The following is a 26522-nucleotide window of genomic DNA, read 5'->3' on the forward strand; positions in this document are numbered from 1 at the left end:
ACCAACCCTCCCTGTAACCTCAACACCACCCCTCCCTGTAATCCCAACACCAACCCTCCCTGTAACCCCAACACCAACCCTCCCTGTAACCCCAACACCAACCCTCCCTGTAATCCCAACACCAACCCTCCCTGTAATCCCAACACCAACCCTCCCTGTAATCCCAACACCAACCCTTCCTGTAATCCCAACACTAACCCTCCCTGTAACCCTAACACCAACCCTCCCTGTAATCCCAACACCAACCCTCCCTGTAATCCTAACACCAACCCTCCCTGTAATCCTAACACCAACCCTCCCTGTAATCCCAACACCAACCCTTCCTGTAATCCCAACACTAACCCTCCCTGTAACCCTAACACCAACCCTCCCTGTAACCCTAACACCAACCCTCCCTGTAACCCCAACACCAACCCTCCCTGTAATCTCAACACCAACCCTCCCTGTAATCCCAACACTAACCCTCCCTGTAATCTCAACACCAACCCTCCCTGTAATCCCAACACCAACCCTCCCTGTAATCTCAACACCAACCCTCCCTGTAATCCTCACACCAACCCTCCCTGTAACCCTAACACCAACCCTCCCTGTAATCCCAACACCAACCCTCCCTGTAATCCCAACACCAACCCTCCCCGTAATCCCAACACCAACCCTCCCTGTAATCCTAACACCAACCCTCCCTGTAACCCCAACACCAACCCTCCCTGTAATCCTCACACCAACCCTCCCTGTAATCCCAACACCAACCCTCCCTGTAATCCTAACACCAACCCTCCCTGTAACCCTAACACCAACCCTCCCTGTAATCCTCACACCAACCCTCCCTGTAATCCCAACACCAACCCTCCCTGTAATCCCAACACCAACCCTCCCTGTAACCTCAACACCAACCCTCCCTGTAACCCTAACACCAACCCTCCCTGTAATCCTCACACCAACCCTCCCTGTAATCCCAACACCATCCCTCCCTGTAACCCCAACACCAACCCTCCCTGTAATCCCAACACCAACCCTCCCTGTAATCCTCACACCAACCCTCCCTGTAATCCCAACACCAACCCTCCCTGTAATCCCAACACCAATCCTCCCTGTAATCCCAACACCAACCCTCCCTGTAATCCCAACACCAACCCTCCCTGTAACCCTAACACCAACTCTCCCTGTAATCCCAACACCAACCCTCCCTGTAATCCCAACACTAACCCTCCCTGTAATCCCAACACCAACCCTCCCTGTAATCCTAACACCAACCCTCCCTGTAATCCCAACACCAACCCTCCCTGTAATCCCAACACCAACCCTCCCTGTAATCCCAACACCAACCCTCCCTGTAACCCTAACACCAACCCTCCCTGTAACCCTAACACCAACCCTCCCTGTCGCAATAACACAAACTTACCAATCATCCTTCCATGTAAACTGAACACCAACTTTGCCTGCAGCCCTAACACTATCCCACCCTTAATCCTAACACTGTAGTTCTCACGCTAACCCCTCCAGGAACCCTAAAACTAACCTCCCCTGTTACCCTATCACTAACCTCCGTACTAACCCTCCCATCTACCCTCCCTATAACCTATAAACCAGTTCTCCCTGTAGTCCTAATACTAACCCTCACACTAACCTTCGGAGGGAAAAAAGATGTGCTGGCGGGAGGTCCTTTCAAGGTCGACTGACCGACTCATTTACTTCACTTTGATGTGTTGTTGGTGCTTCGTGATACTTTATTGAAGTTTTGCAAATGTGTTGCGTGTGTTGATTTTTATATTTGTTTTAAAGAGGTCCAGTAGAACCCCCAGCTCAGCAGATCCTCAGCTCAGTAGTATCCCGGCTCAGCAGTTCCCCAGCTCAGCAGTACCCCCAACTTTGCTGATCCCCTACTCAGTAACAACCCCCAGCTCTGCTAATCCCCCGCTCAGAACTAACCCCCAGCTCTGCTGATCCCCTACTCAGTAACAACCCCCAGCTCTGCTAATCCCCCGCTCAGAACTAACCCCCAGCTCTGCTGATCCCCTACTCAGTAACAACACCCAGCTCTGCTGATCCCCCGCTCAGAACTAACCCCCATCTCTGCTGATCCCCTACTCAGTAACAACCCCCAGCTCTGCTGATCCCCTACTCAGTAACAACCCCCAGCTCTGCTGATCCCCTACTCAGTAACAACCCCAACACCAACCCTCCCTGTAATCCCAACACTAACCCTCCCTGTAATCCCAACACCAACCCTCCCTGTAATCCTAACACCAACCCTCCCTGTAATCCCAACACCAACCCTCCCTGTAATCCCAACACCAACCCTCCCTGTAATCCCAACACCAACCCTCCCTGTAACCCTAACACCAACCCTCCCTGTCGCAATAACACAAACTTACCAATCATCCTTCCATGTAAACTGAACACCAACTTTGCCTGCAGCCCTAACACTATCCCACCCTTAATCCTAACACTGTAGTTCTCACGCTAACCCCTCCAGGAACCCTAAAACTAACCTCCCCTGTTACCCTATCACTAACCTCCGTACTAACCCTCCCATCTACCCTCCCTATAACCTATAAACCAGTTCTCCCTGTAGTCCTAATACTAACCCTCACACTAACCTTCGAATTCACTCTAACTATAACCCCAACACTATCGGGTTTTTAGCAGCAGAGAATGTCGTTTGAACAGAGAAGAGATTTGTACTGAGAACATATGTCAGCTGCTATTCCAAAGACTAATCCTCGTAATTTGCATAATATGTTTTTTTCCAGAGATCGTCAGCACCAACTAGTGGCCATTATTGGGGTATTTTCCTAATTGTGGTATTTCAGCAAAATACTACATTAGGGCCACTAGATGGAGCCGATGATCATAGGAAAAAAACACCTATTAGGGAAACTACAAGGGTTATTCATGACGGCTGTGTGAATGCTGGAGACATCGGCACAGCAAACTTTTACATAAATGGATCTAATATACGTCCCACACAACACGGCAATGCTTAACCATCAGCTAATTTCAGAAAATATCAATCAATACATTATTTCTTTGTGGAAGCAGTGGTCAATCTTTACCCAAATATAAATATAAAAAAAGAATGAGGGTATTTTTCTCCCCCACTCTGTCAAAAAAAATTAAATAAAAATTTTGTCTGGAGTTGGGTTTGAACTTAAGTCTTACACTGCTAATGGGTAAAGCAACTGTGTTGGTGGATCCTCTGGGGTGGGGCATACCTGGCAGTACTCAACCCACAGCTGCCAATCACAAGGGGCTTTGGGGCTGTTATTATTATGTTTACAAACTTGCAGAGTAAGAGCCCCATTCGGCCTACTTAGAGACCTCATACACTTCCTCAGACTCAGGTGGGGCCCATCGCAGGACTAGGCCACTGGCTCCTCTCACATGGCCTCTCAAAAAGATCACATACACTTCTTCATCCTCAGGTGGGGCCCATCTCAGGACTAGGCCCCTGGCTCCTCTCATCTGGCCTCTCAAAAAGGTCAAATACACTTCCTCATCCTCACGTTGGGCCCATCTCAGGACTAGGCCCCTAACTCCTCCTATCTGGCCCCTCAAAAAGATCACATACACTTCTTCATCCTCAGGTGGGGCCCATCTCAGGACTAGGCCCCTGGCTCCTCTCATCTGGCCTCTCAAAAAGGTCAAATACACTTCCTCATCCTCACGTTGGGCCCATCTCAGGACTAGGCCCCTAACTCCTCCTATCTGGCCCCTCAAAAAGATCACATACACTTCTTCATCCTCAGGTGGGGCCCATCTCAGGACTAGGCCCCTGGCTCCTCTCATCTGGCCTCTCAAAAAGGTCAAATACACTTCCTCATCCTCACGTTGGGCCCATCTCAGGACTAGGCCCCTGGCTCCTCTCATCTGGCCTCTCAAAAAGATCACATACACTTCCTCATCCTCACGTTGGGCCCATCTCAGGACTAGGCCCCTGGCTCCTCCCATCTGGCCTCTCAAAAAGATCACATACACTTCCTCACGTTGGGCCCATCTCAAGACTAGGCCCCTAACTCCTCCCATCTGGCCTCTCAAAAAGGTCACATACACTTCCTCATCCTCACGTTGGGCCCCTCTCAGGACTAGGCCCCTGGCTCCTCTCAAAAAGATCACATGCACTTCCTCATCCTTAGGTGGGGCCCATCTTAGGACTAGACCCCTGGCTCCTCCCATTTGGCCTCTCAAAGAGATTACATACTGTAGCGCCCCCTTACTTTCAGTAAAGGCGCTACGCTAAAGTTAGTGGGAGAATGAGAGAGAGATAAGTTGCTCTCATTCTTAATTATGTTAAATTTGGCTGTCGCCAAATCTGGATTGTTCTGTGGGTCAGACTGTGTTCTAGGGATGCGGTACCTTCCCTGGGCGGCAGGTGGCGCCAGAGAGGTCCAGGCGGAGCCGCTGCTTCTCAGCAGCCAATTAGAGGGGTTTTCCCTCACAGGGCATGCTGGGGAGGGGTATTTCTGTGGCGGAGGCCGTTGTTCTTGGTTCTTCGCGGGTTCCTGGTTCCGGGTGCGGCACCCACCTTTAGGGTGTGCGCACATCGCGGGCCCCACCACTATGGCCTACCTGGCCTGGGGTCGCGCGCAACGTGGAGTTCCTGACTCTGAGCCCTCATGGCCTGGAGCAACTGATACTACCAGGGGCCCCAGTGACTTACTGGGTCCCCAGCTCTACTGAAGAGATCCTAAGCTATGTGCTGTGCGGTGGGGGATCGGCTCAAGGAGAACCCGGAGGCAGGTTGTCTGAGATACTTGAATGAACCATCGGGGATCTGGTGACCGGGACATTGACAGGTACACTTCAACTGTCAACCGGTGACCCCATTGTGATTTATTGGCAGGATTCGCTCTGCCCTGTAAAAATCTCAAAGAATAACAGTACCCCAAATTCTTCATAGGTGGTGCTTTAAAAGCCTTTACAGGCTATCAGTTTAGAGTTAACTGTGGGTTATGGCCCTAGAATTATCGCTCTGGCGTATTTATTTAGTATAATTTTTTTTTTTTTTTTTTAACTGTATTGCTATTACAAGGAGACTAACAACATAATCATAACATAGGCAGATGACAGGTCCTCTTTATAGAGACATCAGGGGTCGATTAGGACCTGTCACCTGCCCATGCTATCACAAAGAGGCTGAGAAGCCTCCTATGTAATAGCATATGGGCAGAGGACAAGTCCTGTTTATGAAAACATCAGGGGTCTATTAAACCCCTAATGTCTTCCCTGCCCAGGCTATCACAATTGGACTGAGAAGCCCCTTATGTGATAGAATGGGCAGGTCACAGGTCCTCTTTATGGAGACATCAGGGGTCGATTAGAACCTGTCACCTGCTCATGCTATCACACAGGGTCTAAGAAGCCTCCTATGTAATAGCATGGGCTGAGGACAGGTCCTTTTTATGAAAACATCAGGGGTCTATTTAACCCCTAATGTCTTCCCTGCCCAAGCTATCACAATTGGGCTGAGAAACCCCTCATGTGATAGCATGGGCAGGTCACAGGTCCTGTTTAGGGTGACATCAGGGGTCTATTAGACCCCTCTGCCTTCCAATGCAGCTATTTGAGCACAGATTGTGCTTGAATGGCTGCATCCACAGCTACACTAGGATGCAAGCCCCCTATATGATAGCGTGGGCAGATGACAGGTCCTGTTTATGGAGATATCAGGGGTCTATTAGACCCCTACTATCTTCCCTGCCAATGCTATCACAATTGGGCTGAGAAGCCCCTTATGTGATCGCATGGGCAGGTGACAGGTCCTCTTTATGGAGACATCAGGGGACCTATTAGAACCTGTCACCTGCCCATGCTATCACAAGTGGTCTAACAAGCCCCCTAGGTGATAGCATGGGCAAGTGACAGGTCCTCCTTATGGAGACCTCAGAAGTCTATCAGACCCATCCCCCCAATATCTTCCCTGCCTTCCAATGCAGTTATTCAAGCACAGATTGTGCTTGAATGGCTGCATCCTCAGCTACACTAGCTAACAAGCCCCCTATGTGATAGCATGGGCAGGTCACATGTCCTCTTTATGGAGACATCAGGGGTCTATTAAGCCCCCTATGTGATTGAATGGGCAGGTAATATGTCCACTTTATGGAGACCTCTGGGGTCTATTAGGACCCGTCACCTGCTCATGCTATCACAGAGGGTCTAAGAAGCCTCCTATGTAATAGCATGAGCAGATGACAGGTCCTATTTATGGAGACATCAGGGGTCTATTAAACCCCTAATGTCTTCCCTGCCCAAGCTATCACAATTGGGCTGAGAAACCCCTCATGTGATAGCATGGGCAGGTCACAGGTCCTGTTTAGGGTGACATCAGGGGCCTGCCTTCCAATGCAGCTATTCGAGCACAGATTGTGCTTGAATGGCTACATCCACAGCTACACTAGGATGCAAGCCCCCTATATGATAGCATGGGCAGATGACAGGTCCTGTTTATGGAGATATCAGGGGTCTATTAGACCCCTAATATCTTCCCTGCCAATGCTATCACAATTGGGCTGAGAAGCCCCTTATGTGATCGCATGGGCAGGTGACAGGTCCTCTTTATGGAGACATCAGGGGACCTATTAGAACCTGTCACCTGCCCATGCTATCACAAGTGGTCTAACAAGCCCCCTAGGTGATAGCATGGGCAAGTGACAGGTCCTCCTTATGGAGACCTCAGAAGTCTATCAGACCCACCCCCCCCCTAATATCTTCCCTGCCTTCCAATGCAGTTATTCAAGCACAGATTGTGCTTGAATGGCTGCATCCTCAGCTACACTAGCTAACAAGCCCCCTATGTGATAGCATGGGCAGGTCACATGTCCTCTTTATGGAGACATCAGGGGTCTATTAAGCCCCCTATGTGATTGAATGGGCAGGTAATATGTCCACTTTATGGAGACCTCTGGGGTCTATTAGGACCCGTCACCTGCTCATGCTATCACAGAGGGTCTAAGAAGCCTCCTATGTAATAGCATGAGCAGATGACAGGTCCTATTTATGGAGACATCAGGGGTCTATTAAACCCCTAATGTCTTCCCTGCCCAAGCTATCACAATTGGGCTGAGAAGCCCCTTATGTGATAGCATGGGCAGGTCACAGGTCCTGTTTAGGGTGACATCAGGGGCCTGCCTTCCAATGCAGCTATTCGAGCACAGATTGTGCTTGAATGGCTACATCCACAGCTACACTAGGATGCAAGCCCCCTATATGACAGCATGGGCAGATGACAGGTCCTGTTTATGGAGATATCAGGGGTCTATTAGACCCCTAATATCTTCCCTGCCAATGCTATCACAATTGGGCTGAGAAGCCCCTTATGTGGTCGCATGGGCAGGTGACAGGTCCTCTTTATGGAGACATCAGGGGATCTATTAGAACCTGTCACCTGCCCATGCTATCACAAGTGGTCTAACAAGCCCCCTAGGTGATAGCATGGGCAAGTGACAGGTCCTCCTTATGGAGACATCAGGAGTCAAGTTTTTGTTATATGGGGAAATTCACAGGTTGGCATTTCAGACCAGCGGCGCCGCCAACCCCGTGAACTCTAGTACCTTTCAAAATTCTGAGAAACGCGAACAGGGCGCGCCGTGCCCCGGGAGGGGGTTTGCCCATATAGTCACCGGCGGCTGCCAGTGATGTGCCCGTGACATAACGCCGCCTGGCACCTCCCATTAGCGAGCGGGGCCAAACAAACACGCCGGTTTCTACGGCAACGGTAAATCAGGCCTGCCTCTGTGCTGCGCTCATAGTTTTCATTCCTCCCGGCTCTGTGCGCTGAGCGTGCGGGGAAGAGCAGATTGTTCTCAAAGAATGCGAAAAAGTCTGGCAGCTGCTGTCCTCTCCTCCTGGCACAGCTGGTCCCCCCCCCCCCACCAACCACCTCCCTCGCCCTCCATCCCGCCTACGTCTGCAGGTTCCCCCGTCTCTGATGTGGTGAAGTCCTGCGCTGGGTGTCCCCGGGGGGGTTATCGCTCTGAACCGCGCTGAGCTATGCAATAATGTATATGTGAGCAGCTAGTTGTTACATTGTTACATCATAGATAAGAAAAAGACGTGCGTGTGTAAGGTTCCGTTCCCACCAGTGCGAAGTGAAAAGCCATGTATCTCAATGGCCACCGTTGTGACTGCTGCGCCTCACGTCCCAGCCACTCCAAAAAAGCTTCCCGTACTACTTTGATGCGACTTTCTTGCAACCTGGATGCCATAGAACAGGGGTGGGCAACCTGGGGGCAGTCCGGCTGTTGCAGAACTACAAGTCCCATCATGCCTCTAATTGTAACTGCCAGCCTTGCAATGCCTTGTGGGAAATGTAGTTCCACAACAGCAGGAGGGCCCCAGGTTACCTACCAGGGCCGATCCTAGGCAGGGTGCGCAGGGTGCTTTGCACCCAGGCGCCGAAGCTCCAAAGTGCTCCCTCCTCCTTGTCTGTGTCCAGAGGCGGAGCGCATGTAGCGGGTGCTGCGGTTCCCCATCCCACTTGATCTCTCCGCCGGCAACTGACAAGAGGACATACCTCCCGCTGTCCCCGGAATCCGGGTTGGGTACTGCAGCGGAGCCTAGTACCGGAACACGTTCCCGGTACTAGGCTCCACTAATTAATTCTGTCCGGTGTGCATGGAGCAGTCTCCTGTCTGCCACGCCCCCTCTGCGTGTGTCAGCTCTTCTCCCATAGGCGGTGTGATGAGAGGCTTCTGGGTTGGCCGGAGCTGCTGCCAATCATCCCGTGCACTCCCAGAAATGCTCTCTGAGTGCCACCCTCCTAGTAACCAAAGATGCCATGTATGCCCAGCCCCCTGTAATGTGCTTCTGCTCCCAGCGCACTCGAGCTAGAGGGATCTATTGGACGGGTACTGATCTATGGAGACACCTGATGTGGGGGCTCTGATGGGGGACACCTGCTGTGGGGGGCTCTGATGGGGGACACCTGCTGTGGGGGGCTCTGATGGGGGACACCTGCTGTGGGGGGCTCTGATGGGGGACACCTGCTGTGGGGGGCTCTGATGGGGGACACCTGCTGTGGGGGGCTCTGATGGGGGACACTTGCTGTGGGGGCTCTGAAGGAGAACACCTGCTGTTGCTGATGGGGGACACTAATGAAGACTTCTTAGGGGAGCATCTCTGTGTTTGAGTCGTAGCAATAGAAACATTTGTAAAGGGGAGGTGTTAGTAAGATGACCACGCCCATATGGGGGCGCCAGCAATATTTCTGCACCCAGGCGTCTGTGACCCTAGGATCGGCCCTGTAATCGCGCGACTTTGGAGAACGAAGCCTAATACAGCAAATAATACACTTTGGGCTAGATTCATGTACCTGCGCTTCTTCTTACGGCGGCGCAGCATATCGTATTTACGCTACGCCGCCGTAACTTACAGGAGCAAGTGCAGTATTCACAAAGCAATTTGCGGCGGCGTAGCGTAAATGGGGCCGGCATAAGCCTGCGTAATTCAAATGTGGAAGGGGGGACATGTTTTATGCTAATGTGTGATGACCTGACGTGATTGACGTGTTTTACGAACGGCGCATACATATCCCAGTGTGCATTGCTCCCAAGTACGCCACAACGACGTACTGGTTTCGACGTGAACGTAAATTACGTCAGGCCCTATTCGCGAACGACTTACGCAAACGACGTAAAAAATTCAAATTTTCAAAGCGGGAACGACGTCCATACTTAACATTGGCTGCGCCTCCTAATAGCAGGAGCAACCTTACGCCGAAAAAGCCTTACGCAAACAACGTAAATAAATTGCGCCGGCTGTACGTACGTTTGTGAATCGGCGTATCTAGGTAATTTGCATATTCTATGCCGAAAACAACGGAAGCGCCCCTAGCGGCCAACGTAATATTGCACACAATTCTACGCCGCCGCATTCAAGTTACGTCGGCGGAGGAAGCCTATTTTTTTAGCGGATCTGCCTTTGAGAATCGGCGGAACGATACGCCGGCGCAGATTTGAAATTACGGCGGCGTATCTGGAGATACGCCGCGGTAAAAGCGACCTGAATCTACCCCTTTATTACCGAAAGTATTGGGACGCCTGCCTTTACACACACAGGAATTGTAATGGCATCCCAGTCTAAGGGTCCTTTCACACGGAGTGGACCGTTTCTGTGTCCGCTCCGTGTGTCAGCCAAAGCTCAGCGGGATCATCCGTCATCCCCGCTGAGCTGTCGGCGGATAGGGCGGTCCCCGCACACAGTGCAGAGACCGCCCTGTCTCTGCTCCGCTCTCCCCTATGGGGGATCTGATGCAGACGGACCGTCTGTCCGTCTGCATCCGATCCGTTCCGCCGGACGGAAGAAAAATAGGGTTTCTTCCGTTCACAAAAGCGGATCCCGACGGATTCGGACGTTAGCGGATGCTGCATCCGCTAACAGACGCGATCCCATAGGGATTCATTACAAGTCCGTAAACGGACTTGTAATAAGCGGACGAACGGTCCGCTAGTGTGAAAGGACCCTTAGTCAGTAGGGTTCAATATGGAGTTGGCCCCGCCCTTTGCAGCTATTTGAGATTCTCACCTGCCCAGCGGATCCAGCGTTGCCCAGTTGAGATCTTCCTTTTCTCTGGCAGCGCTCTGTCCCATGCCGCCATGTTTTCCTGTGATGTCATTGATAGGGTTCCGGCTGATGACAGGCCGATAGGCCCACCCCCTCCTCCTATCCTCAATGAAAGGCTATGCCTCCTGGGATATGTGAAGTACACAGAGCAGAGGGAGCACAGTGCACGTCGTTCCCGTGGTCACTAGAATCCTCAGCTTTACACAGAGACGAGTGGCTTCTCAACATTCTTGAGACTAGGGCCCAATAATTTCTTCCAAAACCTTCCATGCCCCAACAGTAAAAAAAAAAAAAAAGTTTGTACATCCACCATAAAAATAAGGGAATATAAAATACTGTATGTATTGAAATGTTGGAAGGCTCTGAATGGGGCTGGGTGTCACTGATGGGGGTTCGGAAGAGAGTTTGGGGACTCTGCAGCACATTTGGTGGCTCTGTAGGGGATTCTGGAGGGAACTGGTTGCAACTGTAAGGGACAGAGTCTCTGGAGGGGGGCTGTTGGTCTCTCTTGGGGGTGGGGATTTCCAGGGGCACTGTGGTTGAATTGAGTGCACTGTAGAAACTGGGCCCCTTGACGTCCCAAAGTACCCCCAAGCCCCCTGAGAACCCTTAGCCCACACAGTGACCCCCTCCCCAACCTTCCACAGTGCCCTCCAGTCCCCTGCAGTGCCCCCTAGTTAGCTGCAGGGCCTCCATCCCCTCACCTGCCCTCAACCTGCAACATCGACCCACGGTGCCCTCAACCTCCAACATTATCCAACAGTGCCCTCAACCTCCAACATTGTCGCTCGGTGCCCTCAACCTCCAACATTGTCCCACAGGGCCCTCAACCTCCAACATTGTCCCATGGTGCTTTTAGCCTCCAGCAATGTCCCACGGTGTCCTCAACCTCCAATATTATCCCACGGGTCCCTCAACCTCCAAAATTGTCCCAATGGTGCCCTCAACCTCCAAAATTATCCCACGGGGGCCTCAACTTCCAACATTGTCGCACAGTGCCCTTAACCTCCAACATTGTCCCACGGGCCCTCAACCTCCAACATTATCCCACAGTGCCCTCAACCTCCAACATTGTGGCATGGTGCCCTCAACCGCCAATATTGTCCCATGGGGCCCTCAACCTCCAACATTATCCCACTGTGCCCCCAACTTCCAACATTGTCCCACTGTGCTCTCAACCTCCAGCATTGTCCCACGGTGCCCTCAACCTCCAGCATTGTCCCACAGTGTCCTCAACCTCCAACATTATTCCATGGTGCCCTCAACTGCCAACCTTTTTTGCACGGTGCCCTCAACCTCCAACATTGTGCCATGGTGCCCTCAAACTCCAAAATGTAGACCACTAAGGGAGGTTGGGTGGCACTATGGGAGCTGGGAGGCATTGTAGGAGGTTAGGGGATCTACAAGTGGCTGGAGGCCTGGGAGGAAGCTGGCTGTGGTCCGGCAGTGAGCCATGGTCCAGTGGTTGAGAACTGCTGATCTAGAGATGCAAAGGGGAAGGATATAACTTCTAAGGCCTTGTGGTCCCCAACCTTTTTTCATTTCCAGCACAGCCAGGGTTATAAAGGTCTACATTGCACAGCGTTAGATTAGTTTGGCTGTTTAAATCTTCATGGGGAACAAAACAGAAAGCAGCATGAAGGTTTATGTAAATGAGACGCTCTGGGAGAAATGGTAGAGAACCAAGGAGCAACAATCTTTCCATTCTTTGCATGACCATACAGAATAACTGGGTCTTACTCATACTTCTTGGCTTGGTTTGTTGGAGAGAGACATGGCTGACTGCATGTCCCAGACAAGTTCTGCTAGACACAAAGGCAAACCAATGCGTGGGATGTGGGTGAGGCCTCAGAGATCTTCTGATAAATGATAAATTAGCATTCCTGCTTAATCACCTTTCCTGCGATAAGCTTCAAATATTTCATTTAGATGGTTCCTTGGTGTCAAAGTAAACACTGAACACTCACTGGTTGTTGGGTGTAATGTATCGTAGGTGGTTGGGTGTAATGTATCGTAGGTGGTTGGGTGTAATGTATCGTAGGTGGTTGGGTGTAATGTATCGTAATGGAAATGGAATAAGTCACTGCTGTGATGTAGTGTCCTTTAATGGTGTGGCACGGAATGTATTACGGTCTTGTACGGAGGTATGGTCATGTTGGCAGTGCCCTCGCATAGTATGGGTAGAATTGTGTAGCCTGTACATGGGTGAAGCCAACTTTGATGTTATGATTGGGATCATCTTTTTTTTGGGGGGGGGGGGGGTATCGCACGGCACGGCCTGTACGTATCAGCGGGTCCTTGAACAGAAGAGCAGTGATCGCTGAGCTCACACTGTTCTGTCCCTTGTTCCGTCGGCTCCTTTGCTTTCATCGGTCCCTGTGAGCGTCCCATTTATTCCATGATAAATAAATAAATAAGAATGGGACTTTAGTGTTAAGTGACGGGGCGCTTGATCCCGCTGTGGAACACACAGACGTTTTGTTCTGCGGGGTTGGCAGAGAAAAAGGCTCCTTGTGTTGGTGGTGGTTGGTGCGGGGGGTGGGGGGGGTTCAGTTGCAGGCTGCGGATGGATCGATAGCGGATTTGATGACCTGTTATCTGCCACCACTCTGCGCCTGGTCTCTGCCCAGCTTGGCACGGAAGATGATAAGGGCTTAACTCTGCATGGTCTGCAAACCTCTGGCATTGTGAATTGTTGGTGGCTTAGTGGTTAGCACTTCTGCAGTACAAGGGTGCTTGGTATAGAAAACTATAGTCTGCATGAAATACAGTGCATCAAGAAAGTATTCACAGTGCTTCACTTTTTCCACGTTTTGTTATGTTACAGCCGCATTCCAAAATGGATTCAATTCGTTATTTTCCTCAAAATTCTACAAACAATTCCCCAGAATGACAACGTGAGAGAAGATTGTTTGAAATCTTTACAAATTTATTAAAAATAGAAAAGGAGAAAAATCCCATGTACATAAGTATCACAGGCTCCTCCCATGTACATAAGTATCACAGGCTCCTCCCATGTACATAAGTATCACAGACTCCTCCCATGTACATAAGTGTCACAGGCTCCTCCCATGTACATAAGTATCACAGGCTCCTCCCATGTACATAAGTATCACAGGCTCCTCCCATGTACATAAGTATCACAGGCTCCTCCCATGTACATAAGTATCACAGGCTCCTCCCATGTACATAAGTATCACAGGCTTCTCCCATGTACATAAGTATCACAGGCTCCTCCCATGTACATAAGTATCACAGTCTCCTCCCATGTACATAAGTATCACAGGCTCCTCCCATGTACATAAGTATCACAGGCTCCTCCCATGTACATAAGTATCACAGGCTCCTCCCATGTATATAAGCATCACAGACTCCTCCCATGTACATAAGTATCACAGGCTCCTCCCATGAGGCTCCTCCCATGTACATAAGTATCACAGGCTCCTCCCATGTACATAAGTATCACAGGCTCCTCCCATGTACATAAGTATCACAGGCTCCTCCCATGTACATAAGCATCACAGGCTCCTCCCATGTACATAAGTATCACAGGCTTCTCCCATGAGGCTCCTCCAATGTACATCAGTATCACAGGCTCCTCCCATGTACATAATAATCACAGGCTCCTCCCAGGTACATAAGTATCACAGGCTCCTCCCAGGTACATAAGTATCACAGGCTCCTCCCATGTACATAATAATCACAGGCTCCTCCCAGGTACAGAAGTATCACAGGCTCCTCCCAGGTACAGAAGTATCACAGGCTCCTCCCATGTACATAATAATCACAGGCTCCTCCCAGGTACATAAGTATCACAGGCTTCTCCCAGGTACATAAGTATCACAGGCTCCTCCCATGTACATAAGTATCACAGGCTCCTCCCAGGAACATAAGTATCACAGACTCCTCCCATGTACATAAGTATCACAGGCTTCTCCCATGTACATAAGTATCACAGGCTCCTCCCAGGTACATAAGTATCACAGGCTCCTCCCAGGTACATAAGTATCACAGGTTCCTCCCATGTACATAAGTATCACAGGCTCCTCCCAGGTACATAAGTATCACAGGCTTCTCCCAGGTACATAAGTATCACAGGCTCCTCCCATGTACATAAGTATCACAGGCTCCTCCCAGGTACATAAGTATCACAGGCTCCTCCCAGGTACATAAGTATCACAGGCTCCTCCCAGGAACATAAGTATCACAGACTCCTCCCATGTACATAAGTATCACAGGCTTCTCCCATGTACATAAGTATCACAGGCTCCTCCCAGGTACATAAGTATCACAGGCTCCTCCCAGGTACATAAGTATCACAGGTTCCTCCCAGGTACATAAGCATCACAGGCTCCTCCCATGTACAGTGGGGATCGAAAGTTTGGGCACCCCAGGTAAAAATTTGTATTAATGTGCATAACGAAGCCAAGGAAAGATGGAAAAATCTCCAAAAGGCATCAAATTACAGATTAGACATTCTTATAATATGTCAAAAAAAGTTAAATTTAATTTCCATCATTTACACTTTCAAAATTACAGAAAACATAAAAAATGGCGTGTGGAAAAGTTTGGGCACTCTGCAGAGTTAATATCTTGTACTGCCCCCTTTAGCGAGTATCACGGCTTGTAAACGCTTTTTGTAGCCAGCCAAGAGTCTTCCATTCTTGTTTGAGGGATCTTTGCCCATTCTTCCTTACAAAAGTCTTCCAGCTCTTTGAGATTTCTGGGCTGTCTGTCACGCACTGCTCTTTTAAGGTCTATCCATAGATTTCCAATGATGTTGAGGTCAGGAGATTGTGAAGGCCATGGCAAAACCTTCAGTTTACGCCTCTTGATGAAATTCCTCCCCCGTGGATTTGAGGTGTGTTTAGGATCATTATTTGTAGAAGCCATCCTCTCTTTAACTTCAGCTTTTTCACAGATGGCATCAAGTTACCATCCAAAATTTGCTGAAATTTTATTGAATCCATTTTTCCTTCTACTCGTGGAATGTTCCCTGTGCCACTGGCTGCAATACAACCCCAAAGCATGATTGATCCACCCCCATGCTTCACAGTTGGACAGAGGTTCTTGTCATTAAATTCTGTGCCCTTTCTTCTCCAAACATACCTTTGCTCATTCCGGCCAAAAAGTTCTATTTTATCCTCATCGGTCCACAGAACTTGTTTCCAAAATGCATCAGGCTTGTCTATATGTTCATTTGCAATGACAATAAAGTATTTATCTATAGATTGTATTCGGCTCCGCTTCCACCAATCACCGGTGAGATGGGGAGAGGCGGTCGGAGGCGGGGCCCGGTAGTTATTATTCATTCCTCATCTTTTTTTCCCATCTTTCCTCCAGTGGGGTGTCGTCTGTGCTGGCTCTCGGTGCTAGTATCATCTGCCGGAAAATGCCGGGCTTATCACCGAGACAGAGAAACATCTGTGAGGCCCGTCCAGACGCCATGATCGCCATCGGCACCGGCGCTCGTCTGGGCACTGAGGAATGCCGCTACCAGTTCCAGCACAGCCGGTGGAACTGCACCTCCCTGGGGGAACCGAGTCTCTTTGGACCAGAGCTAAAAGTGGGTAGGTGTGGGGTGCCTGGTAGGTGTAAGGTCCCTGGTAGGTGTGGAGAGCTCGGTAGATGTGGGGTGCCCAGTAGGTGTGGAGTGCCCGGTAGATGTGGGGTGCCCAGTAGGTGTGGGGGTGCCCAATAGATCTGGGGTGCCCAGTAGGTGTGGGGTGCCCGGTAGATCTGGGGTGCCCAGTAGGTGTGGGGTGCCCGGTAGGTGTGGGGTGCCCAGTAGGTGTAGGGTAATAGTAGGTGTGGGGTGCCCAGTTGGTGTAGGGTAATAGTAGGTGTGGGGTGCCCAGTTGGTGTAGGGTGACGGTAGGTGTGGGGTGCCCAGTAGGTGTAGGGTGACAGTAGGTGTGGGGTCCCCAGTAGGTGTGGGGTGCCCGGTAGGTGTGGGGTGATGGTAGGTGTGGGGTCCCCAGTAGGTGTGGGGTGATGGTAGGTGTGGGGTCCCCAGTAGGTGTGGGCCGACAGTAGGTGTGCGGTGCTCGATAGGTGTGGGGTGCCCAGTAGGTGTGGGGTGCCCAGTAGGTGTGGGGTGCCCAGTAGGTGTGGGGTGATGGTAGGTGTGGGATCCCCAGTAGGTGTGGGATCCCCAGTAGGTGTGGGGTGGCGGTAGGTGTGTGGTGCCCAATAGGTGTGGGGTGCCCAATAGGTGTGGGGTGGCGGTAGGTGTGAGCTGCCGGTAGGTGTGGGGTCCCCAGTAGGTGTGGGGTGGCGGTAGGTGCGGGGTCCCCAGTAGGTGTGGGGTGCCTGATAGGTGCCGGTAGGGGTGGGGTCCCCAGTAGGTGTGTGGTGCCCGATAGGTGTGGGGTGGCGGTAGGTGTGGGGTCCCCAGTAGGTGTGGGGTGCCAAATAGGTGTGGGGTGGCGGTAGGTGTGGGGTGGCCAGTAGGTGTGAGGTGCCCGATAGGTGTGGGGTGGCCAGTAGGTGTGTGGTACCCGATAGGTGTGGGGTGGCGGTAGGTGCGGGGTCCCCAGTAGGTGTGGGGTGCCAAATAGGTGTGGGGTGGCGGTAGGTGTGGGGTGGCCAGTAGGTGTGAGGTGCCCGATAGGTGTGGGGTGGCGGTAGGTGCGGGGTCCCCGGTAGATGTGGGGTGCCCGATAGGTGCCGGTAGGTGTGGGGTCCCCAGCAGGTGTGTGGTGCCCGATAGGTGTGGGGTGGCGGTAGGTGTGCGGTGCCCGGTAGGTGTGGGGTGCCCAGTAGGTGTGTTCTGCCTAGTGACAGGACACTGATCCACAGTTCCCTGTCACTGGGAGCAGTGATCAGTGTCATGTCACTGGTAGCCCATCCCCCCCACAGTTAGAATCACTCCCTAGGACACACTTAACCCCTCGATCGCCCCCTAGTGGTTAACCCCTTCCCTGCCAGTGCCATTTACACAGTAATCAGTGCATTTTTATATCACTGATCGCTGAAAAAATTTGAATGGTCCCAAAATAGCATCAAAAGTGTCCGATGTGTCCGCCGCAATGTCGCAGTCACGATAAAAATCGCTGATCGCCCCCATTAGTAGTAAAAAACAAATATATATATTTGATAAAAATGCCATAAAACGTTCCCATATTTTGAAGACGCTATAACATTTGCGCAAACCAATCAATAAATGCTTATAACTCATAACTCCCCCCCTCCCCCCTCCAATATAAATACTTTACCGTCTGCAGAGAAACTTCTACATAACAAAAGACGTTTCCCCCGGATTCTGCTCCCAGTCAGAGCTCCCAGTATGACCAGTATTGTGAAACGTTGGTCCAGATTCCATCGTCTGCGGATTGTAAATCTGCCCCGCGTGCGTTCCTACTACGCCTGGGGGATATGGGGGAGGGGGACCTTATCTCTCATTATACCGCAATCCAGTATTGTTATGTGCGAAGGTTATTTATAGATTTAGATTATGGGCTAGATTCACATAGATCAGCGGATCTTTAGATCCGCGTGATCTATGTGATTTAAGATCCGCCGCCGCAAGTTTGCGAGGCAAGTGGGTAATTCACAAAACACTTACCTCCAAACTTGCGGCGGCGGATCGTAACTCCCCCGGGGGAATTCAAATTCCGCGGTTAGGGGGAGTGTACTATTTAAATCAGGCGCGTCCCCGCGCCGATTTAAATGCGCATGCGCCGTCTGCGAATTTTCCCGGCGTGCATTGCTCCCAATGACGTCGCTAGGACGTCAGTGGTTTCGGCGTGAGCGTAACTTGCGACGAGCGGGTTCGAGAATCGGCGTACGCAAACGACGTAAAAAAAAACAAAAATCGACGCGGGAACGACGGCTATTCCTAACATTGGCTGCGCCTCATAGAAGCAGGGGTAAGTATTCGCCGGGAAAACCGCTACGTAAACGTCGTAACAACGCTGCGTCGAGCCCGCGTACGTTCGTGAATTGGCGTATCTCGCTGATTTACATATTTCTCAGCGTAAATCGGCGAGAACCCCCCCAGCGGCCATTTTTAAATTGCAGTTAAGATCCGACGGTGTAACTGATTCTATGAATCAGGCGCATAGATACGACCGACTTAACTCAAAGATACGACGGCGTATCTCTCTGAATCTGGCCCTATGTGTGCGTTATTTATTTAAAAATAATATATTTTTTTTAATATATAATTTTTTAACCCCTTCAATACCGGGGGGAACTTTCACCCCCCTCCTGCCCAGGCCAATTTTGAGATCTCAGCGCTCTCACACTTTGAATGACAATTACACGGTCATGCAACACTCTACACATAGGACATTTTCTATTTCATTTTTTTCACACTAATTTCGATTTCTTTTGGTGGTATTTAATCACCACGGGGGGGTTACATTTTTTTTCTAATAAAACATAAAAAGAGCGAAAAGAGAGAGAAAAAAAAAAGTTTGGTTTGTTATAAAATTTTGCAAACAGGTAATTTTTCTCCTTCACCGATGAGGCTGCACTGATAGGCAGAACAGATGGGCACTGGTAGGTGGTGCCACTGATAGGCAGCACTGATAGGTGGCACTGATGATGAGGCTCTAATTGGCAGCACTGATACATGGCACTGATAGGTGGCACTGAAAGTTGCCACTGAAAGGCAGCACTGGTGGACACTGATGGGTGGCACTGGTAGGTGCCACTGATAGGCAGCATTGATGATGAGGCACTAATTGGCAGCACTGATAGGTGCCACTGATAGGCAGCACTGATAGGTGGTACGGATGATGAGGCACTGATTGGCAGCACTGGTAGCTGGCACTGATGGGCACTGATAGGTGGCACTAATGAGGCACCGATTGGCAGCACTGATGGGCACTGGTAGGTGCCACTGATAGGCAGCACTGATGGCCACTGGTAGGCAGCACTGATGGCCACTGGTAGGCAGCACTGATAGGTGACACCGATGATGAGACACTGATTGGCACTGGTAGGTGGTACTGATGGGCACTGATAGGTGCCACTGATAGGCAGTACTGATGATGAGGCACTGATTAGCAGCACTGGTAGGTGGCACTAATAGGTGCCACTGAAAGGCAGCACTGATGGGTGGCACTGATTGGCAGCACTGGTGGGCACGGATGGGTGGCACTGAAAGGCAGCACTGATGGGTGGCACTGATGATGAGGCACTTATTGGCAGCACTGGATAGCAGTACTGATGGACACTGGTAGGCAGCACTGATAGGTGACACCGATGATGAGGCACTGATTGGCACTGGTAGGTGGTACTGATGGGCACTGGTAGGTGCCACTGATAGGTGGTACTGATGATGAGGCACTGATTGGCAGCAATGGTGGGCACTGATGGGTGGTACTGAAAGGCAGCACTGATGGGCACTGATGATGGGCACTGATGATGAGGCACTGATTGGCAGCACTGAATAGCAGTACTGATGGACACTGGTAGGTGGCACTGGTTGGCGGGTGCCCTGTTTGCCGCCCCACCCCAAAAAATGACCACCAGCCGCCATTGGACCCGGCGATGACATCACTGGGACGAATGTAAGGACTGTAATGAGAATGGAAAGCTTGTATGTGAAGGGGGGAGGGGGCGCGATGGGAGGAGCCAGGGAAGGCAAAATATGTTGATAACAAAACTGAAATCTCTTTCCATTTTATTTTATCTTTTTCCTCCACTGACCAGGCAGTCGAGAAACCGCCTTCTATTACGCCATCCTGTCGGCCGGCATCGCCCACACCATCACCAACGCCTGCAGCCACGGCAACCTGACCAACTGCGGCTGCGACCGGGACAAGCACGGGCACCACGACCCCGAGAAGGGATGGCGATGGGGCGGGTGCTCCGCCGACGTGAAGCACGGCATGCGCCTGTCCCGCGAGTTCCTGGACGCCCGGGAGGTGAAGCGCAACGCCCGCACCTTGATGAACCTGCACAACAACCTGGTGGGGAGAAAGGTAGTCCCCGGCACTTTCCCTTCTTACGGGTTATAAGCTCGATACGCCGACTGCAGCCTAAGATATGACTGGCATAAGTCTCTTATGCCGTCGTATCGTAGGCTGCATTCTTACGATGGCCGCTAGGTGGCGTTCCCGTAGTGATCAGCGTAGAGTATGCAAATTGCATACTCACGCCGATTCACAACCGTACGCGCGCCCGGGGTTCGCATTTTACGTTGTTTGCGTTCGTCGGTTTCTGCGTAAGGCTGCTCATGCTATTAGCAGGGGCAGAAAATGCTAAGTATACCCGTCGTTCCCGCGTCACGATTTTTAAAAAATTCCGTCGTTTGCGTAAGTGAATCGCCCAATACGGGATCATTTAAATTACGCGCTCTTACGCCGGCCAGTTTTACGGAGCGCCCCCGCAAATTACGGAGCTACTGCTTCGTGAATGAAGCGTAGCGCATGTAATTTACGGAAGCGTAGCGTAAAAACGATACGCTGCGCCTCCGTTAGAGGGCGCAAGTCGTACCTGAATCTACCCCAGTGTGTATAAATAAGAAGGCCAGTATGGTGGCCTGAGTTTATGGGAGGAGCCCGGAGGGTATTTAAACAGCCCACTCACACATGCTCTTTGTCGGTTCAGTGTGCAGTACTACACGTCACTGGGCCGACTCTTCCCAGCTCACCTCATGTCCGTGAGTCTGTGCATTCAATCGCATTCGACACCCTCCCGCCCTTCCCTTTTTCAGGGCACTTCTCAGCATGTCCTTCTTCAATTAACTACCCATTACTTACCTTGGGTATGCCCCCTTTTCTTGGCATACTGACCAGACCACCAAGGCACACTTCAGGTCTATTTATGTTGTAAGTCTTGTCGCGTGTTTATGTGATCCACATCTCTCTCGGTCAGAGGGTAACGACCATAAACATTGATCAGACTGGAGATAGAGATACAAAGTTACATTGTTTATAAACATTGATCAGACGGGAGAGAGAGAGATACAAAGTAACATTGTTTATAAACATTGATCAGATAGAGAGATACAAAGTAACATTGTTTATAAACATTGATCAGACAGGAGATAGAGAGATACAAAGTAACATTGTATCTCTCTATCTCCTGTCTGATCAATGTTTATAAACAATGTTACTTTGTATCTCTCTATCTCCTGTCTGATCAATGTTTATAAACAATGTTACTTTGTATCTCTCTATCTGATCAATGTTTATAAACAATGTTACTTTGTATCTCTCTATCTCCCGTCTGATCAATGTTTATAAACAATGTTACTTTGTATCTCTCTATCTCCCGTCTGATCAATGTTTATAAACAATGTTACTTTGTATCTCTCTATCTCCCGTCTGATCAATGTTTATAAACAATGTTACTTTGTATCTCTCTCTCTCCTGTCTGATCAATGTTTATAAACAATGTTACTTTGTATCTCTCTATCTCCTGTCTGATCAATGTTTATAAACAAAGTAACATTGTTTATAAACACTGATCAGACGGGAGATGGAGAGATACAAAGTAACATTGTTTATAAACATTGATCAGACTGGAGATAGAGATACAAAGTAACATTGTTTATAAACATTGATCAGATAGAGAGATACAAAGTAACATTGTTTATAAACATTGATCAGATGGGAGATAGAGAGATACAAAGTTACATTGTTTATAAACATTGATCAGACGGAAGATGGAGAGATACAAAGTAGCATTGTTTATAAACATTGATCAGACGGGAGATAGAGAGATACAAAGTAACATTGTTTATAAACATCGATCAGACGGGAGATAGAGAGATACAAAGTAACATTGTTTATAAACATTGATCAGACGGGAGAGAGAGATACAAAGTAACATTGTTTATAAACATTGATCAGATGGGAGATAGAGAGATACAAAGTTACATTGTTTATAAACATTGATCAGATGGGAGATAGAGAGATACAAAGTAACATTGTTTATAAACATCGATCAGACGGGAGATAGAGAGATACAAAGTAACATTGTTTATAAACATTGATCAGACGGGAGATAGAGAGATACAAAGTAACATTGTTTATAAACATTGATCAGACAGGAGATAGAGAGATACAAAGTAACATTGTTTATAAACATCGATCAGACGGGAGATAGAGAGATACAAAGTAACATTGTTTATAAACATTGATCAGACGGAAGATGGAGAGATACAAAGTAACATTGTTTATAAACATTGATCAGGTGGGAGATAGAGAGATACAAAGTAACATTGTTTATAAACATTGATCAGACAGGAGATAGAGAGATACAAAGTAACATTGTTTATAAACATTGATCAGACAGGAGATAGAGAGATACAAAGTAACATTGTTCATAAACATTGATCAGACAGGAGATAGAGAGATACAAAGTAACATTGTTTATAAACATTGATCAGACGGAAGATGGAGAGATACAAAGTAACATTGTTTATAAACATTGATCAGACGGAAGATGGAGAGATACAAAGTAACATTGTTTATAAACATTGATCAGACGGAAGATGGAGAGATACAAAGTAACATTGTTTATAAACATTGATCAGACGGGAGAGATAGAGAGATACAAAGTAACATTGTTTATAAACATTGATCAGACTGGAGATAGAGATACAAAGTAACATTGTTTATAAACATTGATCAGACTGGAGATAGAGATACAAAGTAACATTGTTTATAAACATTGATCAGATAGAGAGATACAAAGTAACATTGTTTATAAACATTGATCAGACAGGAGATAGAGAGATACAAAGTAACATTGTTTATAAACATTGATCAGATGGGAGATAGAGAGATACAAAGTTACATTGTTTATAAACATTGATCAGACGGAAGATGGAGAGATACAAAGTAGCATTGTTTATAAACATTGATCAGATGGGAGATAGAGAGATACAAAGTAACATTGTTTATAAACATTGATCAGACAGGAGATAGAGAGATACAAAGTAACATTGTTTATAAACATTGATCAGATGGGAGATAGAGAGATACAAAGTAACATTGTTTATAAACATTCATCAGACGGGAGATAGAGAGATACAAAGTAACATTGTTTATAAACATTGATCAGACGGGAGATAGAGAGATACAAAGTAACATTGTTTATAAACATTGATCAGACGGGAGATAGAGATACAAAGTAACATTGTTTATAAACATTGATCAGACGGGAGACATAGAGAGATACAAAGTAACATTGTTTATAAACATTGATCAGACTGGAGATAGAGAGATACAAAGTAACATTGTTTATAAACATTGATCAGACAGGAGATAGAGAGATACAAAGTAACATTGTTTATAAACATTGATCAGATGGGAGATAGAGAGATACAAAGTAACATTGTTTATAAACATTGATCAGGTGGGAGATAGAGAGATACAAAGTAACATTGTTTATAAACATCGATCAGACGGGAGATAGAGAGATACAAAGTAACATTGTTTATAAACATTGATCAGACGGGAGATAGAGATACAAAGTAACATTGTTTATAAACATTGATCAGACGGGAGACATAGAGAGATACAAAGTAACATTGTTTATAAACATTGATCAGACTGGAGATAGAGAGATACAAAGTAACATTGTTTATAAACATTAATTAGACAAGAGATAGAGATACAAAGTAACATTGGGGTAGATTCAAGAAGCAATTGCGCCTGTGTAACCATAGGTTACGCAGCGCAATTGCTTACTTGCCCCGGCGTTACGAATGCTCCTGATTCAGAAACATCGTAACGCCGACTGCAGCCTAAATCTGCGTGGCATAAGGCTCTTATGCCCGCATATCTTAGGCTGCATTCTTGCGATGACCGCTAGGGGGCGTTCCCATTGTGCTCAGTGTATAGTATGCAAATTGCATACTAACACCGATTCACAATGTTGCGCGAGCCCTGCGTATGCAATTTACGTTGTTTCCGATACGGCGTGTTTAGTGTAAGGCTGCCCCTTCTAATAGCAGGGGCAGCCAATGCTAAAGTATACCCGTCGTTCCCGCGTCGCGACGTTCGAATTTTACGTAATTTGCGTAAGTGATTCATGAATGGCGCTGGACGCCATTCACGTTCACTTTGAAGCAAATGACGTCCTTGTGACGTCATTTGCCGCAATGCACGTCGGGAAAGTTTCCCGACGGAGCATGCACTCTACGCTCGGCGCGCCTAATTTAAATGATTCCCGCCCCCTGCGGGATCATTTACATTAGGCGCCCTTACGCAGGGCAGGTTTACACAGCGCACACACAATTTACGGAGCTACTGCTCCGTGAATCGCGGGTAGCGCAGTCAATTTGCGGGGGCGCAGGGCAAAAACGCTGCCCTGCGCCTCCGCAAATAAGGGGCAAATCTACCTGAATCCGGGCCAGTGTTTATAAACATTGATCAGAAGGGAGATAGAGAGATACATTCAGTTGGACATATGAAGCATCATTGGTGCTCCTTTGTGATTGGTCGTTTTGGGTCACTACTATGGTGACAATTGCTGGGGTCACCAGATTCCAGAGAGCTCCCCTGACTACCCGCCTGCAGATGATCCTTTGTACCGCTGTCCAGCAATCCACCAAGATTTGTATTGCCCGTCTGTCCCACCAATTCCTGTGTTGGTGACGATGTTGTCACTAAAGCAGGAAGTGAGGAGGAGGCAGGAAGTGAGGGGGGGAGGCAGGAAGTGAGGGGGGAGGCAGGAAGTGAGGGGGAGTGTCCCCAACGCTGCGCACACTGCCGAGTAACAACAACGTGGTCGGGGATCGGTGAAGAAGAAGATCGACTCGTTATGAAGGAATGTGCTTCTGTCTTACTTCCTGGGGGCCGGATCTCAGAATATGAATCATTTCAGAATCAGCCAACTGCGGGGAGCCATTCGATGCGACGCAGCCCTGCAGCAAAAAGCGTTCCTTCTCTGAAGGGTGAAATCTGCGTTTTTGGGTCAAACAGTTCAATTTGCTTCCTGCAAAACGACAAATATCAGATTTCATACAGACACACACTACATTACCAAAAGTATTGGGACGCCTGCCTTTACACTCACATAAACTGTAATAGACTCCCTGGCCCAGATTCTGTTAGAATCGCCGCATTTCTGCGGCGGCAGCGTATATCATTTACGTTAAGTTTTACGGGCAAGTGCTTGATTCACAAAGAACTTGCCTGTAAAAGTTGCGGCGGCGTAGCGTAAATCCCCCGGCACAAGCCCGCCTAATTCAAATGATCCGGGTAGGGGGGCGTGGATCATTTAAATTAGGCGCGTTTTCCACGCCGATCGTACTGCGCCGTCCCTAAAATGTTCCCGACGTGCATTGCGCTAAATGACGTTGCAAGGACGTCATTGGTTTCTACGTTAACGGCGTCCAGCGCCATTCACGGACGACTTACGCAAACGACGTAAATTTTTAAATTCCGACGCGGGAAACGACGGCCATACTTAACATTGGCTGCGCCTCCTATAGCAGGAGCAACTTTACGTGTCGCAAATCTTACGTCAACGTCGTAACTTCACTGCGTCGTTCGGGCTTACGTTCGGGAATTCGCGTATTTTGCTAATTTGCATACCCGACGGGGAAAACGACGTCAGCGCCACCTAGCGGCTAAAAAAAAAATTGCAATTAAGATCCAACGGCGTAAGAGCCTTACGCCTGTCGGATCTAATGGATATCTATGCGTAACTGATTCTATGAATCGGGCGCATAGATACGACGGGCGGACTCAGAGGTACGACGGCGTATCTCTTTTGAGAATCTGGCCCCCAGTCTTAGTCCGTAGGGTTCAATATTGCTTCCCCCCCTGATGAAGACTCTTTATGAGTTGAAATGAGTCCAACCATTGACAAGTTGAAATTGAACATATCTCCATGTCTATATAAGCTATATTTCCAAAAGTATTGGGACGCCTGCCTTTACACGCACATGAACTTTAATGGCCTCCCAGTCTTAGTCCGGAGGGTTCAATATTGAGTTGGCTCCGCCCTTTGCAGCTATTACACCTTCACCTCTTCTGGGAAGGCCGTCC

At 48.9% G+C, this 26522-nt stretch overlaps 1 protein-coding gene across 1 annotated transcript in view; it reads left to right on the forward strand.

Moving 5' to 3' along the window:
* The window catches only part of LOC120913020 (protein Wnt-7b-like), a 40710-nt gene that overhangs the window by 10465 nt on the left and 3723 nt on the right, over window positions 1-26522 (forward strand). The window contains exons 3-4 of the mRNA XM_040322677.1: window positions 15904-16130; window positions 20224-20495. Of these exons, the coding sequence (XP_040178611.1) occupies window positions 15904-16130; window positions 20224-20495 (499 nt within the window). The remainder of the gene's footprint in view (window positions 1-15903; window positions 16131-20223; window positions 20496-26522) is intronic.

The sequence above is a fragment of the Rana temporaria genome, chromosome 9 (assembly GCF_905171775.1).
Source record: "Rana temporaria chromosome 9, aRanTem1.1, whole genome shotgun sequence".
In the NCBI taxonomy this organism is placed as follows: domain Eukaryota; kingdom Metazoa; phylum Chordata; class Amphibia; order Anura; family Ranidae; genus Rana; species Rana temporaria.